We start from the raw sequence: 15,941 nt of genomic DNA, 5'->3' as shown, positions 1-15,941 counted from the left end.
TTTTTTTTTTTTTCAGATTACATCTCACAGTTCCATCTGTTCTTGTTGTTATTCTACCTGGCATCACAACTATTATGGGAAACCTGCAAATTATCTTTTGTCCTTAATAAACCTCAACATTGCAGTGTGAAAGCGATTTAAAGCAACGCGTCCCTCTTTATTTCTGCACAGAGGTTTCTTGCGTAGAATACATGCGAGTTCCTACAAACTCCTTCCTAGAGCTGTGAACACTTGCAAAATATCTCCTCGATCCTGGTGTGAAATCACTTCCTTGGTTGGATTTCTCTCACCGAGTCTGGCTCTGCTCTCACCTCGGGCTTAGAAGTAGGGTTAGAAAGCAGGAAACTTCCTTCCTTTGCAGCCAACAGGAAATATGGGCTGTACCCAGACGTGGTGGGACAGTAGAAACCTCAGCAAGTGTTGAGAAGGAAACACTGCTGGGAATGAAGGAGGGATTTGACTGATGCAGTAGCAGCCAGACCAGCAGGCAGAAGAGGGAGGGTGGGAAGATGCATTGAGTGAAACCAAGCTAACACGTCTAGATGCTCTTTTAAGGAGGAGGGCCAAAGTGGAATGGAGATGCTGTGGATGACAAAAGTACAGCCAACGCCTGAGCCCACCAACCCACTTGGCTGGTGCCCATCCCTCTTTGTCTGTCTCTGCTGGATTCCCACAGGTGGGCACGCCACAGTGAATTTCAAGGACTCAACTTCATTCCTGCTTCTGGTAATTGCAAATCTGGGTCTTTTTTCCCCAAAGTTCTCACACTAGTAGGTCTTTATTCTGTTGAATTCCCACCAATTTTGATACTTCCAACCAGGTGTTTTGGCTTTCGCATCCCTTTATGCTTCAGCTGGGATGGTATGTCTTGCTCCAAATCTTCAGGCAGTCAAAACTGCCCACATATTTCAGAGCATGAGAAGCCCCGTCCCAGGTGATCTTCACCTCCTTGAGGGCATTTTAATGCTCCTTGAAGCCACAGATTTAAATCTCACCATCCCACCTGTCCAAAGCAGTTAAACAGCCCTTCTGCCTTTGGTGCTCAAGCTTGCAAGGAGTGTTTGCCACTGAGGCTGTCGCATCTCCCATGAAAACCCCTACTGCTTTTTTGTAGCGCACCGGTTGTCCCCTTTACCTGGACACTGACCACCAGAACCAGACAAAAATACTCACAGACTGCAATAGGGACCTGTTAAATGTGTCATTTGCCACTGCACATTCAATCTGGTACGACATTTGCTACCTTAAAAAACAAGGGAAAGACATTTTACTCTACATGTATAAGATGGTTGCATCTGCCTGCTCAGAGAGGAGAAGGTGGAAATATGGAGAAGGCATGATTATACAATTTGGGGACTATACTTGGCTCTTGGCTCTGCCATAACCATGTCAGGTGAGTAGAGGCAAATCAGTGGATTTCTTTGTGCCTTGATTTCCCTTCTGGACCCTGGGAGTGATGATGCAGTTGATTTTTGTCTTCCTGATGTGTTGTGGAGTGTACAGGCTGCAAGGTTCCTTGTGATGAGTCCTATCTGTATCCTGCACAGCACTCCATTTCTCAGGTTCGTTGTAGCTCTTTTAACCTGAACAGCAGTAGCAACAGCCCTGCAGTGCTTTGATTTTTTGACAATACTTTCCTGTTATATGGCGGCTGGAAAAGTTATATGACTGAGTCTTGAAGCTCAGCTTCCCTTGCTCCTGTGCTGTAGTTGGCGTGCCCCTACTTGTGTCAGAAATCAGTATATTTTACCCCCAAAAGCCCTTTGCAAGCTGTGGGAACATGAAAAGAGCCTTTCTCTGGCAAAACGTGCATTAACTCAATCAGTATTAGGGACATTGTTCAGGAATGGTGGGATTCGTGATCTTAATTTGAAGACCAGACTAACTGGTCAATGGGATTGCTTCTGGTCTTGCAATCAATGGAATTGAAATGCTGGGTAGAAAAAGTAGTATTGTTTTTTTGGTTTTTTTTTTAAAGAAGATGCACATCTCTTCATTGAATCCCTGCAATACTGGAGCCAGTCATATTCTTGATTCCAGTCCAGCATTTAAGGGCTGTCTTTCCTCAAGTAACTTCTTCAGTCCTTATAAGCACTTGACTTTCTCTGCTGCCTCCCCCTGCCCTGTCTGCTGGGCTGAAGGTTACACAGCTCATCATATTCCTTGCCATCAGTAAGGGTTTGTTGGAGGGGTTTGTTATCCATGTGTTAGGGTTGTCATGGAATAACAAACTCCCCTCAAAACTCCTAGTGGTAGAAGTTGATGCTTTTCCTAGTTGCTCTACCAAGAGAGCTCCAGTGCTTCCTAGGCTGCTGCACGCTGGCTTCTCTCCAAAACACTTTAAATATTCACTCAAGGGAGAAAAAAAATCATTTAATGGTGCCATGATATCACAGTGGAGACCACAGACAGTAAGAACCCCTTGGTAAAATAATAAAAAGTGTTTATATCTGAAAGAGCAACAAACCAACCACCTTAATATTGGTGGAAGATGGGAGAGTAAGTATCTCCAGACCAGTAACTGAGGGATACCCTGTGACCAGAGTGAGCTGAAGGCTGCATGCCAGAGGGGAGCCAGATCTGTGGGTCCCATGTCTCCACCTTCCCATGTTTCCAGGCTGCAGGGAATTTGGTTAAGCAGCAGTTTCCCAAGAGGAACGTGCCCAAGATGAGCAAACCTCTGCAGCGGCACCTCCTGTGCGACTTCCTGCTGGGGGCACTTGGAAAGTGCAGGCAATTCCAGGACCATCTAAAAGCAGCCCTAAGTGTTAGTTAGTATGTGTTTTTCCTACCTGATAACGTCCTGCAAAGTATGTGTGATTAGCATCTGGGAAAATAAACAGAGCACCACACCTTCTCAAAACGATGCTGTCAAAATACTTAGCAATACATTTATTTTGTTAAAATAAACTATGTACAATAGACAATATTAATGTGCAGTTACAATATACAATAATTACATGTTTAAAAGAGGATAAGCAAAAGCATACAGAATCATGTGCTGTAAATAGGAAGCTAATACTGTTTACATGATTTTTAAACTATGCAAAACATATTTGCTGGAAAACTGAATTTCCTTGGTTTAAAACTGTATTGCTTTGACATGAATCCTGAAGATTTGGGTAACATATCACTCAAAAGTCGGACATAAAGTTTTAGTACTCATCCTTTGGTTTCACCAGCCCCATACTCCAGCAATATTGCACACAGCAACTTTTAAGAGAGAGAAATTCAGTTGCTCACATCAAGTAAATTACTCTTTTTTTTTCCTTAACTTGCTAAGAACTGACTGATGATGTGTTAGGTCCTGATTTGTGCTAAGTCATTACATCAGCTTCACAAAAAAAAACACAACCACAATTAGAATAACTTGTTGCATTGTTACTTTAATTATTGCTGAAGTACTGTGCAAAAAGAAAGGAAAGAATTTTTCTTGCCTTTGTGTTCTCAGAGGAGCAGAGAATCTCTTTGCAGTGAGATGCTTGTATTTGACAAGTGCATCAACATCATAAAAGGTTTAACTTGATTCAGTTGTCTTTGCACTCAAGGACGGTTGGAGGTCCATCTCTCTGCTCCTCTTTGCAGCCTTCTTTGAAGCCCTCCCAGTCTCAAGGTGCTGCTGAGCCCCCATGTGTCCCAGTGTGACTCCAAGGAGACACTTGCCAGCCCTGTGGCCAGTTTCAGGCCACACTTGCTGGGGCAGCATGGACACCATGCTATGCCTTGCTCTGGAGCATTTCCCACCTGGCAATGTGGGCTCACCACCTTAGATCACTTCTGCTCATAAGTGAAGAAGACTTTGCCAGTGCCTTTCCCCTCTCACGTAGCTTTATGTTATTGCTTCTTAATGAATTAATATTTACAAGTTTGGTCTTGTTTGTTCCATATTGACAAGGCAGTTCAGTGCCTGCCAGTTCTGTGATGCAGTTACAGCAGCTGCCTGTTTTGGGGAAAAGTGTCGGGAGAGACGATACGACAGTCGTCCTATGGATATGGCTTACACCCAAACGACTTTGACAGACATCAGGCAAACATTTCTACACAGTATCACTACAAATAACTGTCACGTTGGAAGATCTGGAAACTGTAGGCTGATGACAACTGTTTACTCTGAAATCATTAACCTCTGATCAAAGTCAAAATTCACCAGAGTTGATTTCAGCGAGAGCTCAAACTGGTCTTTGGCAAAACCAAACGCAAAATTAAATCTGGCATCCTGAATGGGATGAGATGAAATTAAGTGACAGCAATGAGTGCAGTGTCAAATTCAGCAAAGATACCCATTTATCTTGAATATTACACTGTTAACGTAATCATTTTCATCTTCAGCCTCAGTAGTGGTTAAAAAGAGGGGTTAGAAATCCAGTCTCCAATGCTCAAGTTAAAGATCAGATCAGCAAAGTCTCCAGATGCCTCTTCTTTTGGGAATCCACAACCAGCAGCCAAAAGGTAGGAAAATAATTCTTGGACCTGGCTCAGTGTATCTGTGTGCGCAAAGGTTGGTCAGCCACAATGAAGGGCAGAAAGGGAGGAAAAGTAAAAGCTCTCAAATGCTTTCCACATTAGTCATGTGTGGACTCCACTGAAATTTTCTGTTGTCTTCATGAGAATTGAAATGAAGCCAACACACGGCATCCTTGAAAATCCCACCCTTAAAATAATAGTTAGAAGAAGCAGCCAAACACTGCATTATGGTCTGTACATTCTGGAAGGAGGGGTGGGGATCATGCTCAGAGTTATTTTTGTTAATGCATTTTCAAAGTTAAAGAGATTTTTCACCGTTGACAGCAATTCATATGATTTTTGCTTGTTGCTCTGCGATATACAAGTCTGTGAACTCATTTTCCTCTTACAGTGAGGTTCTTACCCTTTTTTTTTCTGTTTTGGTGGGGTTCCTGGAACTCCCCAGGAAAAAGATATCCCTGTTCACATGTTTCTGACAGCTTTAACTGAATCAACAAAAAAGAGAACTTGAAGATTTTTTTTTCATCCTAGTTATGGGTCCCCCCTTAACATCTTAAAATAAATTTTGAGATTTAGGACCAAACTGACTAGTTGGGCCAGTGTAGATGCATTCATTACTTCTAATCTGTGTTTTTGCCCCAACTTTTTGATGAAAAAGATTTCTATTTGTGCTTTGTTTCGATAGGTGAAACCAGCTGAGATCACAAGCCACTACCGAAATCAGTGGGAGGCTTTTTCAGGCTTTCAGGGGGGTCTTTATTCATTAAGAGAAACACAAACATTTATGGTAAAAATTTGTCTTCATTTTTATGTAGAGCTCAAGTGTGTCTAGAAGTTATCTGACACAGGTCGCTGATATGCCCACCTCCTGTTACAGCAGATGCTGCTCCAGTCCCATAGAACTGTGAACCAAGAAAAGGTTCTGTTATTGTCAGATTTGTTTTGTGTTATGTAGGATAAAGCACATTACAAGTCCTCTTCAGGGAAAAGAAAAATACAGGGAGAAAGGCGTGTGCAGCCAAATTCCTGCATTCTACCTGATTTTTGAACAAATGGTCCCTGGGCCAACATGAGCATATGTTGGTTGCTTTGCTGCAGAAGATAAATGTGCTTTTAAACAAGCCTGGCTTGAGGCAGATTGATACCATTGCGATTTATTTTTAATCCAGGCAAAGTTTTAGTGCTGTGAATCAGGAGGTGTTTGCTGTGCTACTTTTTTGTGGGGGGGGAAAGCTGCAGAGGAGGTCACAGACTTGTAAGCAAGCTCTGTAAGCAAACGGGCATCTTTCATGTCTGAATTAGAGGGACATTTTGGTAAGGACATGGCAGCTTGCCAGGTGAAAATACACCTGCTGGACAGGTATCATGGGGGTAACCACCTCCTGTATCACTTGCCATGTATCAGGTTGGGTGTGATGAGGGGACGGAACAACAGAAGTTGTTTGCAAGACTATCTGCAAGCTTTTCCAGGCTCCCGTAAAGGGTTCTCAAATTGGGTCTCTGCAGTTGTGAGACAGTATCTTGGATGGGATCTTGACAGCTTGTGGTCAAAAGGAAGCGAAGCCCACGTGTCCGTGTCAACAGTCACTGGCAGTGAAGTGTTTGTTCCCCGTTGCTCTGTTTGCTACAGAGATTTTCCCACCCCTGGGTGGGTTTTTAGCCGCTTTTCTGGAGTGGCATTGCAGTGATTGTTTCTGGGGGAGTCCAGCTTGGTTTGTGTAGCAGCATGCTCAGGGCTTGTCTCCTTTCCCAACTCATCTCTTAGTTTTTCTCTACCACCCTTCCTTAGAGATGGCAGACACCAGCTGGGTTGTGGTGCCGAGCATGACAGAACACCAGGTTATTTATTCAGTGTACGGGGAATGGGAAATCACTACTTTTTGTTGGTGACACAGGTCACCAACACTAGAACAACTAGATGAGATTTTGCTATACCTTAACTACATGGGCAGGTCACCAATGGCCATATTCAGCCTCCCTGATTGACACGAGCTGTATCACTAGGACTGAATTATGACTGCTAGGTTTAATTTTGTGTTTATTTTGAACTGAAGCAGTGCTTTGAAAGAGAAAAAAAAAAAAGGTGAGAAATATCAATGACAGCTGCTGAAATGACTGTTTTGATTGTCATGCTGGACTCGGAGTGAATGCTGCAGTTCCCACCAGCACGATTTGCATCAGGACCAGCGCCTATGGAAGTTGAAGGAAAAGTCCACATCATGCATGATTCAGGGCAATGCAAGGCAAGAGCTTGTAGTTGGTTGTTCTTCATAAGCTACGTACTGCTGTAACAGTAGATATTTACAGGGCAGTAAGAGGTCTGGGAGTGTTTGGTACATAGGAGAACCAGGGGGAGCTCCTCTTGACAACTGCTGCCCACCACTCCTCGAGGACGTAAGTACATGGGACTTACACCTGGCTGAACAAATGCTCCTGGATGGACCTGTGTGGGGTTAGAGCCTTGTTTCTGCATTCTCCCCAGCTTTTAAGCTCTGGGAGGCACAGGACGAACAGTGGAATCACAGAATCATATGGGGTTGGAAGGGACCTCTGGGAATCATCTAAACCAAACCCCCCGTGACCTCCTTAAGGTCATGCTGAAAGTGGTGATACAGCACAGGATTGTCCCAGTGCCACTGGCCTGGTGTTTTAGCAGTTCTCTGAAGAGCACAGGCATCTGTAGGTTTTTTTTCAATGTGATAACAACTCCCTAATGTCTTGAGATATCTCTCTAATACCTAATATCTTAATATCTCCTTGCAGGAATTTGCATGAAAGCCCTTTGGGAGCTCTGTTTGAAACTACATCTTCAGGTTAACAACTCCTAGTAGAACATTTCAGAAGAGGCCAAAGGAGATGACTTTTACAGGATCTAGAAGATTTCTTGTAAGTTGTGAGTGCTTTTGAAATGATAGCAGACTATTAGCAAAGGCAGCTCCGTCAGGAAAGGGTTTGACATTAATTGCGCTAAGAGGACATTGTCAAATAGGTTCCTGGGATGGTTTATAGCCTTTATGACTCCTAACAGTGTTCCTTTGAAGGTGAAATTGGGGTCTGATTTCTAGCCCATTTTACAGTGAGAAAACTCATCTCCTTTCACCTGGCCATCCTTTATTGATTTGCTTTTCTTGTTACTAATGGTGCTTGAAAATAACTCGAAGTTTGTATCTGTTGCCTTATGCCCGTGCTTGCGCTGTGCCTGGTGTTCTGGTGTTGCTGAAAATAAGCTTTTGCTGCCTGTTCACACACCGTCTGTTGGCTTTTAGAAAAGGCATGAGGTATGACTTGCCAGGTAGTCAATGACCCTCCTTACATCTTCATACAACCCCTTTCTAAAGCCTATGCTACTCCCACCTCCCCAAAATAATAGCAGATCCTTGAGTAAGTGCCACGCTGCACGGATAAGTGTTTGTACGTTACCTCACACAGGAATTATGTTTGTGGGACCTGCATTAACCCTGGCTATTTTAAAAACATTTTTGTTGTTGTTGTTGTTGGAAGAGAAATGAAAAACAAATGGAGGGCAGAGGCTGTTTCTCGGTGGATTGTGACCACCCTCCCTCCCTTGCAGCTCCCAGATGTAAAATTTTGGTCACAGTCACCCTGAAAAACCTGAAGTTTTACTGCCTCCCAAACTTGATGTGCTTGGTTTTCCAAGTACAAACTGGTTACTCTTAACACTTTTTGTATGCATACCAATACTTTTCCATCTGCTTTCACTGATATGCAATAATTTGTGTAGAGTGTTGCAGTTTAATACATTATCACAGTAGCATTTTACCTTCTACATCACCATACATTTTAAGCGAATTTCCCTCAAACCACTGCAGTTTCATTAATGCTACAGCTTCCTATTTGATTTTTGATTTTATATGCCGATCCTATGCCATCCCATTAGTATTAACAGACACCCCTGATATTCGGTGGCGCACAAAAATATCATTTGATTATTTGTGGCTTTCTCTGATGCATGCCGGGAATGCTGTCTTTCACTTTTCCAGCGTGCTCATTATTTTATGATAAGCTCAGCTGTCACTCCGGGTTTCTATTTCCTCTGTATTTTGTGAAGCTCTAAGAATATCTGGCAGCTCCAACTGGAGTGTTTGCGTTGCACTTCAGCTAAAACAGACTTCACTTACTTTAACCCGAGACTTGTGTATCGGCTAGAACTTTACGGCAACCTACACGAGCTAAAACAAAGTAATCATCCTATTTTATTTCCACTGAAGTAAATGGCAGCACAGCAAACCCCTGATTTTCTCTGAAAGCTTTTTTCTTTTTTCTATTATTTTCAGTGGACTTCTGGTCATGTTGTAAGCCAACAAACCTTCTCTAAGTATTTATTTTTTTTGTACGCTCCTAGTTTTCCTCATACGCCCCTAATATCTCTTTACACCTTAGAGCTCAGCTGGTTGCCAGTGCCCCAGCTGTGTGAATACTCACTGCTCTGCCCGGGGACAGCAACGCAGCTGCTGTGACACAACATGACATGAACTCCTTCACCGGGCTCCAGCGCTGCTGTCGCACTTAAACGTGCTTTCTCAGCCAGTCCCTTTTGAAGCAAATGTCTGGGACATCGTAAAACCAAATATAAAATATGCACAAAGAATGCCAGCAGGGAGGAAATCTTTCTTTTGTCTGTCTTTGATTTACCACACACGCCTCCGTTCTCATCCACGCTTACGTGTGGCAGGAAAGAGATGGCGAGTGAAAACTGGCTGGGTAAACAGCAGCAAGGCTTTTGCCTCGAATTTGCTCACTTTTTTTTTCTCAGAGAGAACTGTTGATTTCTACCCGGAAACTTTCTGGGGGTGTGGGAGCTGGTTTCTGTAGGTGTCCATGGTAAATCAATTCGGTGCTAAAGGAGGAGCTTGGATCCATGAGCGATCAGCGACTGCAGGATTAGGCACTGCATCCTACTTCTTCCCTTCCCCGAGCCAAGGGTGCAGCTCCTGCAGTCCTGCTCAAGTCGCTAATTGCTTTGAGTAACACTGGGTCTATAATTCACTGCTAATCACAGGAGTTTTTCTGGTTGCCTGTGTCCCCCGCAGCGGAGTGCAGGGGGGGTCCAGGGCACATGTCCCTGCTCCTAAGCACTTCTGGCAACACTGACTACAGACACTGCTTTTGCCAGGAGTTACACCGGAGGTCTTCAAATCCGTGTTTGCTGGCACTGTGATTTTTAGCTCAGGGAACCAAAATCGTAAGGAGACAGCCTGGTGGCACTGCCAGGGCACCCAAAGGCAGGTGCAAGTTAAAAGACGCACTCAGAGTTCACCTCTGAGCGCCCAGGTTGCTGTGATGTGCAAAAGTACAGGCTCCCTAGAGAGGGTTTAGGGAAAAGGGTTGCTTTTTCTGGCAACAAGGAGACCTACCAGGCAGCTCCCCTTCTCTGGAGGGCTCCCCATCGCCGTGCTATCTATGGGCTGCAGCCTGTCCTCGGCCACTCCTGGGCATGTTCACTGGAGCAGCACTCACAGGAGGGAAGGTGGAAAAAAGGGAGCAAAGAAAGTAGTGACGAGTGGGAGGAAGGAGACTGTGACAAACCAACACGTTAACAGCTCCGCTTCGACGAGTGTTTTTACATGCGATACTCCATTAAAAAGAAAATACTAAAAAAAATTAAGGCAGTTGGATCACCTTAAAGTACTGGAAGCCAGTATGACCTTTAGCTTTTTGGGTTTTTTTGCTATTTTTGCCTGCTGGGTGAGATGTAGAAGTCCAGCTGATCGCTAAGGTAAATTTTCAGTTGCCACGGCAACATGTCTCGTTCCTGTTCTCAGTTTGGAAGGGAGATGGTTCCACACTGCTATTTCACGTTTAGGGCAAAAATTCTTTGGTGGTAGGATTTCTTTGTTTCAGCACATTAATGCTACAACTCTGTTCCTCCTTTCTCCCAGCTTATGGAAACATGGCTCAGTGTGAACGTTCCCCTGTAAAAATACAGTTATTTGCATTTTTTCGTTTTGTTTTAAGAACATTCCTTAAGTCTGGAGGTAAATGTTGATCCATTTTGATGGTGTGGGTGCAGCAACATCCTGACGCTCTGAAGTTTCACCATTAAGTGAAAAGAAACCAGAATCACTCCACCTTTGCTTCCATGTGGTCCGAACAAACAAAAGCATATCTTCAACTAGCGAGTCTTATAAAAGAAGAGTAATTTAAAAGTACGTCCTACCTATATCTTACATATTAGATTTCTACAGATCTCCATGTGCTTTCAGTCAAATTCAATTTCTAAGTACTGCAGATTCCTAATTTTGGTCAATTCTTGCTTAAGGCCACAAATGGAGTTGTGCTCTTGGTTTTTTTTACCGCCTTTAATTCTTTGCTTTTCCACGTGGTGCCTTCACCTTATTCCTAAGGTGAGTTGTCAAGCAGGAGAAGGCATCCTGGTTCCCGTTGGCTCAGCGCAGCCTGCAGTGGTGGGAGCAGGCTGGGTACAGCTCTGGAGGGTTAGGAAAGCACATAGACATGAGTTGGCCTAGTGTGATACAGCTTGGAGGCTTCACAGAACGGAGGGGCTCCTGTATTTGGGTAAGAAGGACCCCTTTCTGGTCATGTTCCCCATTTCAGTTGCATTGTGACCTTCGTCTCCTTTCTAACCTGCTTGGTTTCATCGAACTCATCCCGCTTTTCTTTCCAAGCAGCTTCACACCAGGGTGCAGCACCTGTGGCACTTCGCACAGCGCTGCTTCTTCTTCTTGGGGTGGAAAATAGTCAGGATGGCTTCATCGAAGACAGTCTTAAGGCCTTTCTGCGTGAGGGCTGAGCACTCCAAGTAGCACTGTGCTCCGATCTGAAAGAGAGGAGAGAAAATCACAGAATTGCAGAATATTCATGATCGGAAGGCACCTTTGAGATCATCGAGTCCAACCACAAACAAACAAACAAACAAAAAAAACCCCAAACCACACAGCACACCACACCAAACACCACACCCACCCACAAATAGACACAACCCTACAATCTCGGGCACTAGGGCATGCCCTGAAGAGCCACATCTACATGTTTCCTATATACCTCCACGGATGGTGATTCTACCACCTCCCTGGGCAGGCTGTTCCAGTGCCTGACCACCCTCTCAGGAAAGTCATTCTTCCTAATAGCTAATCTAAACCTCCCCCAGGAGGTATTTAAGGAACGTGTAGATGTGGCACTTCAGGGCATGCCCTAGTGCCTGAGATTGTGGGGTTGTGTCTGTTTCTGAGTGTTGTTTGGGTTTGTTTGTTTGTTTGTTTGTTTTTGTGGTGATCTCAAAGGTTCCTTCCAACCATGAAGATTCTGTGATATGAGATGGAAGTGGTTAGGGACAGATGCCCAAATTTCAGGACTTGGGGAGGGTTTTTATCCCCCTATCTTCTCGAGAGGAAGGTGCAATAGCACTGAAACCTTGGGAGCTTGTGTCTGGCTTGAAGTGAGATAAGACAGAGTCCTCTGTGCTTTTGTAAGGGATAGGGATGAGTTTGGAAGGAGGTGACTGCAGAGCAGGGTTTGCCACATGCACCTCCTGGCAGAAGCCTGAACAAGAAACACGTGGCTTGGGTAAAGTAGGCAGCAAAATCAGGCTTTAATCTCTGGCTTGGGACCAACCAATGTGCCCTGGAGGAGTTCACCTTGAGTGGAACACATCCAATGGAAAGTTGGGATCAACTGATGTCATAGGACCTCAGAAAAAGCCGTTACCTCCTTCGCTAGCTTCACTCCGTGCTCGTAGGTGAGTGGTTTCTCCTTCATGTAAAGCAGCCGAGCCAAAGTCTTGGGATCATCCCGGAGATCAATCTAATAGAAAGTACACAAACCACCTTGCTCAGTACCACCTTGCTGTAATTTTTGAAGCAGATATTCATAGCTTTATGAACCCATAGTCATGTCCTTGCATAAGGGCATCTGTCCTCCCAGCCTCAGGTGATACTTCTGAAATTAATTGCACATATATTTTCCTTTTTGTTTCTTTTCTTTTTTTTTTTCTTTTTTTTTTCTTTTTTTTGGTCCTTTCATTCTGTTTAACATGAATTAGTTTTTGGCCACAGCTGACATATCTGTGGTACAGTAAAGATGTGGTTCAGTGGAAACCTGAACCACATTGGGAGGGGAGGCACTGCATCACCTGAAAAACACCCTGACAGGGCAGAGAGATGCAGCTCAGGCTGTTTAACTTGAAATAAAATCATTTATTTCCAGGGAAAACATCAAAGTGAAGCATTCTGGCATTTCAAACCCGTCCATTTTCAGAGTGTGTGAACCCAAGGGTAATACTTTTATTTTTAAATGGGTGTTTTAGGTTATTCCAGCATGGAAAACAAAGCCAGTGTTTGAATGACTGGACTTTCCTATGGCATGAAGAGTTTGGTTTTGACAAGAAGCTGATCTGTTTCTCTGACTTGGCTTAGGTTGCTGTCCAGTGTTCGGACATTTTCCAGACAGTTTTATCCCGAATTCTCACAATCTCTAGCTACTCTGTATCTGGGAAGCAAACCCATATGTAAGCTATTTTTATTTGATGGATAGGTTCATAGATTTTTAAGGCCAAAATAAAGTGGTTTGGTGCTTTAGTCTAACATCCACTATAACACAAGGAGGACAGTGAGTCACTAATTGCAATGTGGACATAAAGCATGAGGGAGGCTATTTCCTTCCCATGTCTCTAAGTAATTTGCTTAATTATCCCCATTCTTAAAATTTAGCTTGAAGTTTAGCTTCAGCTTCTAACCACAGACTTTGATGTTTTTCTTTCCCCTCACTAAAGGCCTGTCAGAAATCTTCTCTCCCTATAGATAGTTATGCCTTGCTGCCACTTTAATATACATTTCAATAAAAAGATGGGATGAGTTTTCCCAGTCATGACTAGCATGATAGGACATCTACATGTTTGTTTCCATGCCCAGTTCCTCCAATGGGGAACTCTGGCTGCATTTCACATAAGAAGTTAAATAGGAAACCTTTGCAGAGCACTCAGCCTCCAGCCATTCCTGGGGTGGAGTAGGAGCTCCCTCACTCTGAAGACCCCCACGATGGCTGGTGGTGCCCCAGAGAAGCATTACCTGTGTTCCTATGAGGACGTAAGGCACATTGGGCATGCAGACTTTCAGCTCAGGCACCCACTCCTCCTGGACATTGTGGTACGAGGCAGGGTTCACCACCGAGAAGCAGATCAAGAACACATCTGTGTTGGGGTAGGACAGGGGTCTCAGTTGGTTGTAGTCCTCCTGCCAGGGGGAAAAGAGTGTGTTATGGGCTAGGGGATAACTGCAGATGGGGGCATCACGCTGGCTCTTGATGAACTACTCAACACTGTCCATCCATGGTGATGGACATCTTGATGTCAGTGATGAAACTTATACCCACCGGGGGGCTGTTGGGGGGAAAAATCACCCCCCGTAGGCCAGGGATGCTCTTTTGTCAGCTCCTTTACCCAAAAGAGCTAACACATTTTGGGTTTGTGTGTGTTACCTGTGGTGATGTTGGTGTACAGGGCAATGGTAGACAGCGGCCATCGCTGGTGGTGTAATAAAAATAGACCTCGAGGCTGCATGTCCCAGCCTCAGCCCTCCAGCAGTGTGATGCCACCCTGGGAAGTATTATTTGACTATCACCCCTAGCCAATATTCCCTGAATGACACGTTCTCTAGAGGCTTTTCTTTTAATATTATGGGCTTTCTCTCTCCCAGTAGGTATTTAAGATATGACCATGTGCAACCAATATAAAAGTCTCTGGACTATTTGGTGCCACTGCAATCACGTATGGCACACAGCGACGTGTCAGTCAGCAGAAGACACTTGTCTTGAAAGCACAAACCAGATCAAATCTAGTCTGCAGGGGCTGGGTGATCTCTAGGGGTGATCTAGTGCTTCTGCAAGCCCTGGACTAGGGAAGGAGAGGTGTCTTCTCTTTGTGCTAGTTGTGAAGAGGGTGGATTTTCAAACAGCTCAAAGCCCAGCTGGGTCATGTCGTGAGCGAGCTTTCATAGCTGAGTTTTAGGAAGAATTTCAGGCTTGAGGTGTTGAGAGTGAGCAGAGGTTTTGCAAGCAGTGTGAAAGGGATAGACTGGCTCTTTCTGATAGTGAAAGCATGTGTACCTGTGTCTGCTGGGTATTTTCAATGAAATCTGCTAGGAAATTTCAGTGCAATGAAACAGATACACCTATTCTGAAGACTTTTTTTTGTGGGAGTACAGAATTTAAAAAGGGGAAAGGAACACAAAAGTTAGAGTGTGGGCAACAATAATACATGTTGCTGTCAAGCCTGACTGAGACCTAGGTCTTTAGTTCATAGTTTCTGCATTCTGGGCAAGATTCACTTCTCTACAGTATGGCTGGTTTTAGTTGTAAATGTACAAAAACTCAACTGGTCCAGTTTTGCTTTACGGATACTGCAATAGTTAATAACTCCATGAAAAATAACCAAAACAAAACCCAAAACAAATCAAAAACTCAACTGGTCCAGTTTTGCTTTACAGATACTGCAATAGTTAATAACTCAATGAAAAAAAACCAAAACAAAACCAAAACCAAACACCCCCAAACGTATCCAGGCGCTGCTGCTCAGACTTGAGAATATTTATTTGAGGTGGGGAAAACCTGCATTAAGGGCAGGAGCAATGCAACTGCTGGCTGTCCTGCAGGAGAAACTGATGCGGGACTGTATCACTGTGTGCCCAGACCAGATGGTGTCTTAATTCAGCCTTGCTTCTGTCTTGCTTTGATTGCATCAACAAATGAGTCGGATGCGGGACTGTATCACTGTGTGCCCAGACTAGATGGTGTGTTAATTCAGCCTTGCTTTGATTGCGTCAACAAATGAGTCACTGTGTGCCCAGACCAGATGGTGTCTTAATTCAGCCTTGCTTCTGTCTTGCTTTGATTGCATCAACAAATGAGTCGTCTTAATTATGAGTTGAGACTGGTAAATCTTTCTGAAGTCTTCTGTTCGCTGAGTGTGTGGTGACAAGATGACCCAGACTACTTCTGAATCAACACTAGTTTCTGAAAAATACTAATGGATTATGTAAAAACAGTCTGCTCCAACCTTTTCTAAACAAAAAAAACCCCTTAGCTATTTATTCTGAAAGGAAGTATGAGGCCAAATTTAGCTCTGTTTCGTTAAAATGAAGTTTAAAGAAACATCCTAAACCACAAACAAAATGTTTTGTTGTGTCTAACTGAATGTTCATTGTCCAAAACCCACTTCAACAGGAAGAGTAAATTCCCAGTTGCCACCTCCAGCCCCACAGCCACAGTATTTGGGGTAAAGCCAGAGTGTTTGCTAGCTGGCCTTTGTCTTTCCAAGTGCCATAGAAAGCATTGTTCTGAAGCACGATTTACAAGACAAGAGGAGGTGTTTTGATGTATCAGCCCCCAAGAAAGAGTAGATTCTCCACGTTCAGGGACCGGCGTAAAAAAAAACTCAGAGAAATTTGTGGGAAGGTCAGTGATACAGGCTATGGAGAAGCAAAGTTGGTGGAAGGAGCTTTATA

The 15,941-nt window shown here is 44.0% G+C and overlaps 1 protein-coding gene across 3 annotated transcripts in view; it reads right to left on the bottom strand.

Annotated features, from left to right (window-relative positions):
- Positions 1-3,366: 3,366 nt before the first annotated feature.
- Positions 3,367-15,941, bottom strand: part of RHOJ (ras homolog family member J) — a 63,199-nt gene continuing 50,624 nt past the window's right edge. For 2 of the 3 annotated variants that reach the window (XM_014966602.1, XM_014966603.1), the window contains 3 exons: positions 13,509-13,673; positions 12,151-12,246; positions 3,367-11,263 (listed from right to left, as the gene is read on the bottom strand). In XM_014966602.1, the coding sequence (XP_014822088.1) occupies positions 11,117-11,263; positions 12,151-12,246; positions 13,509-13,673 (408 nt within the window). In that variant the 3' untranslated portion in view covers positions 3,367-11,116. The remainder of the gene's footprint in view (positions 11,264-12,150; positions 12,247-13,508; positions 13,674-15,941) is intronic. The other variant, XR_001414594.1, reaches the window with a different exon arrangement.

Source organism: Calidris pugnax, unplaced genomic scaffold (genome assembly GCF_001431845.1).
Source record: "Calidris pugnax isolate Ruff unplaced genomic scaffold, ASM143184v1 scaffold74, whole genome shotgun sequence".
NCBI classification, from domain to species: Eukaryota; Metazoa; Chordata; class Aves; order Charadriiformes; family Scolopacidae; genus Calidris; species Calidris pugnax.
Note: the sequence above shows the minus strand (reverse complement) of the source record. Positions and strands in the feature narration are given on the sequence as shown.